Raw genomic sequence first — 4091 nt, forward strand, 5'->3', positions numbered from 1 at the left:
CGCATATGTGCCCAGCATAATTTGACCCCAAAAAATGGGAACCAAATAGGTTCCAGTACAATTTCTTCCCAACTGAATCCAGGAACCGGTTATGTTAGCCAGTAAAAATACATCATATACTCAAACCTAAGGCATAAGGAATATTTGTAGTCATATAATTAGTGCACCACAATCAACAGACCAAAAGGGAGATTTGTCCTAGATATACTCCCTCCGTCCCATAATATAAGAACGTTCAAAAACGTTCTTATATTACGGGACGGAGGGAGTAGATCATTATTATGCTGGGTACACAACCAAGTCTTATGCCATTTACCTTTCCCTGAAATAATGATGAGAAACATTTATCCGCTGAAGAATGGCAGCAAAAGAAAGGGTAAACAGCAATATACTACTACATGTAGTGACTTGCTGAAAAACAAGGATACTTCATGGAAATAATGAGGCTCCTCGCTTGGAACTGAACAGGTTGGAAGAACCGAATAAGTATAGTACTCCCTCCGTAAACTAATATAAGAGCGTTTAGATCACTACTTTAGTTATCTAAACGCTCTTATATTAGTTTACAGAGGGAGTATCATGCTACTGATGTTGATCTGGTTCAAACATATGCTGTATGATCTGGGCTGTATTTCTAATAGAAAACGAAGGGGCCTGCAGATTACTAAGGCCCCAAATAAAAACCCAGGGTAAGAAACACACTGGGACTTAGCCAAATTTCAAGTTTTACAGTAGGAAATAAATCACTTTCTGATTTTGTAAGGAAAATGAACACACTGTGCATGCTGTAACTAGAAGGTCTTCAAATGTAGTACTAACATTTGTGTGTGAGATCATAAAAATATGAATGTGATTGTTAGTGACATTGGAATGACATATATCAACAGTACTAGGTTGACCATTTGCAGCAATGAAAAAGTAGCACTTAAGGTGGATACTTTTGTGTAGAAAAGGATAGTTGAGTTTTCTAAACAAGCACAAATTCTTGACTGAAACAGAAGTAACTTTTCAGCACAAACATTGCATTGTTGACTGAAACTGGAACGACATCCATACTTTCTCAGAGAAAACATAATGCAACTGGAACAATCTAGGTAGCATCCACAATCTTTCCCAGTTACATGTTTTGGCAATTAACTATTTTTGCATGACATCCAATGCATGTTCGGAATCACAAAGGAATAGTAGACCATAAATGTAGCGGCACATCCAATTTAAGGACCAGACAAAATACACTGCGATCTTCGAGCATCAACCTAAGTAAAAGACATTAGATTCCTTAGGTATACAATCAACCTTGTCTGCAAAGTCAATGGGATGAGTCACAGATAAACCATTGACATGCTTATTCTGAAAGATCGTCATCTATTCATCTTCATTTACCAAATAACAGTTAAAAGGGATCGGCAGTTGACAAATCATGGGCATCCAAAGACGACCCATAATCATTTTGTATGAATTCCAATTGAGCGCCCCGAGAAGCTCTATTTTCCATTTCTAGCAGCCTGTATTGATCAGCCACCCATTGTTTGTTGATCCTATGACTGACTCCAAATTTGAGTTCCTTGAGCACTTTTGCGTTCAAAATAAAGAACTTGGCAAAGCCAACATCTTGCTCACTGCCCTCATAATTTTTCAATACCAGTTTTTTTAGATGGGTATCAAGGCCTTTGACCGGATCTAGTGGGTCATACTGACGTGCATTTTTCATACCTATGTTCAAGTATTTCTCCCACTGGAAAAGTAAAGAAGAGGCATGTTAAAGTAAATCTTAACTAGACTAGATTATATATCCAACAGATTATTGTCTCTGCCGAATCAAATATTTATTTTGACATTTGAAAGAAAGCAAGGATGAGTATACTCACAATGACATGAAGCTTTTCCAAGCACGGGAAGCATCTTAAGACGTCAATAACAGCATTCAAATCAGGGACCGGGAACTCGAGAGCCAGAACCTTCACTGTGGCTATCGTATTATTCCTCTGAACAAAAGAATGGGCATAAAACAAAAGAATGAATATTAAAATGTAATGATGCTGCATGTAAGAGTTAAGATGATTATGGTGTTGCTACCTGGAAGACTACATTAGCAATCTCAGTTTGGGAGATGCGGGGAGACAAAAGGCCCAGTATATCCAGTTTAGGTGCCTTGATTATCCGAATAGTCTCACGCCCTTCGCGCGGACAAGGTAGTAGCAGCCTTTCAAGGAGAGGTGCGTCTTCAATGAACAATTCTCCTTTGGCTGCAAAACAAGCGCAGAGGCTCACACTCCTAAGAGTTGCCGAGCTAATGCGCAAGCAATTCGTATCACGAATTTCCTGCAATTCAAGCGACTCCAACAGATGGCAGGCAGAGAGCACCCCATGGAAGACATCCTGGCAGATGGAAACGCGCCGCAGGTTGAGCTGCTTGAGCAACGGAAAACTAAGCGAATGAGTGATCTCCTTTGGGAATTTGCAGAAGCCGATTGTGGCCACGAGGAGAGTTGGTGCTAAGCAGAACACTGATGAGGGCAGCGGATAAAGCTTCTCATGTACATAGTCCAAGAGGTCGAAGCTGATGTCGAGCTCCTTAAGGTTTCTGAGGGCTCGGGAGTGGAACCAGTTCTCGATCTGAGCGGATTCCTCGGCGTGCCTTTTTTTCGCTTTGTGGAGGCGGACGAGGCTGAAGACGAAACGGCGGGCAGGTCCAGGGTGGTCGGAGAGGATCCTGGAGACGACGGAGAGGCTCTTGAACTGTTTGGAGCAGAGGTGGTAGGAGGCGTGGAGGTTGAGAGGCGCTAAGCGCCAGAGAGGGCGCCATCTGCGAGCGATGGCCTGCGTGCGGGCGCCGTCTTTGGTGGGGAGGAGGGAGATGATGGTACCGAGGATGTCATCGGGGAGTTTGCTGATGAGATCGCCATGGCTGATGAGATCCCCGTCGCTGACAAGCTTATCCTCGCGGATCCGCTTCCGGGGCCTGCGCCCGGCGGTTCCGGCGGAAGCGAGCCTCTTGGGTGCGGGCGCCGCCACCTGAGCCTCCGCCTCCGTCTTCCTGACCGCGGGTATCGCCGCCACCGTCCTGTTCATGTCCGGCCGTGGGAACAGGGGATTTGGGTGGTGCGGCTCTGCTGGGACGGAATGGGGGGAATGGGAACGAAACGCAGCATAAGGGCCCTCTCCTGCTCACCTTGTTGGGCTGGACTGGGCCTGGGTGTTTCTTAACCAAACAAAATTGGTATTTTTAATTTGGCTGTATGGCCATCGTTTTGGATTGAAATTGTGATTTCTTTCACATTACATTCGAGTTTTTTTTGCGAATCAACCTGTGGTTGAGATGGTTTGGTGGACAGTGGTATCCCCAATCCACCAGGGTTTAAATCCTGGTGCTCGCATTATTCCTGGATTTATTTCAGGATTTCCGGCGATGTGCTTTCAGTGGGAGGGGACGTTCCCGTCGACGACGAGGCGCCTACGTGGCTTCGTAAATCTCAAGATGATATGCTCAGTCTTTCGGAGGTGCTCATAGGGGTAGGATGTGCGTGTGTGCGTTCATAGGGGTGAGTGTATGCGCGTGTATATGAGCGCTTGTGTCTGTACTGATGCTTAAAAAAAACTCGAGTTTTCCCCCTTTTTTGCGGGGGAAATAGATTCGATTTCAGATAGCGCTGATACTGATAACATATGTTGTATTTTGGTGCGAACATGGATTTACCAGAATCCTTGAAATTATGGTTGCCCATCTAAAAAGAGTGTTACCAAAACTGCGTGAAAATCAGAGTGTTTAGCTAGTGTTTGATTTTTTTTCTAGTGATTGTGCTTGTATTATCGCATCTATAATTTTTTGCAATCCTTTTGTGCGTACTAGCTGCAAACCCTGTCCCGTGCATACCCACTTCTAGATGACGCCACGTGCCCTTCCACGGCATCTGCGTTCTCCTATCCAATACCCGGCTCCCATCGGTTACGTGGGAGCTCCTCAGAGCAACTCCAACGCAGGTATCCATTTGGTTCGCCGCCATTCGTTTGGTTCGGCGCGGACAAAAGTGGAGGCCCAACGCGTCGACCCATTCGCAAGAGTCCGCTTCGCGTTCATGCGGACCCATTTG

The 4091-nt window shown here is 45.0% G+C and overlaps 1 protein-coding gene across 1 annotated transcript; it reads right to left on the reverse strand.

Annotated features, from left to right (window-relative positions):
* Window positions 1–1095: 1095 nt before the first annotated feature.
* On the reverse strand, window positions 1096–3132 carry LOC119324201 (putative F-box/LRR-repeat protein At5g02700). Its single transcript, XM_037597966.1, has 3 exons — window positions 2077–3132; window positions 1869–1985; window positions 1096–1735 (listed from the first exon to the last, which is right to left on the reverse strand). The coding sequence occupies exons 1-3, from the start codon at window positions 3070–3072 to the stop codon at window positions 1394–1396; spliced, it is 1455 nt and encodes a 484-aa protein (XP_037453863.1). The 5' UTR covers window positions 3073–3132; the 3' UTR covers window positions 1096–1393.
* Window positions 3133–4091: the final 959 nt, after the last annotated feature.

This window comes from Triticum dicoccoides, chromosome 1B (genome assembly GCF_002162155.2).
Source record: "Triticum dicoccoides isolate Atlit2015 ecotype Zavitan chromosome 1B, WEW_v2.0, whole genome shotgun sequence".
NCBI classification, from domain to species: Eukaryota; Viridiplantae; Streptophyta; class Magnoliopsida; order Poales; family Poaceae; genus Triticum; species Triticum dicoccoides.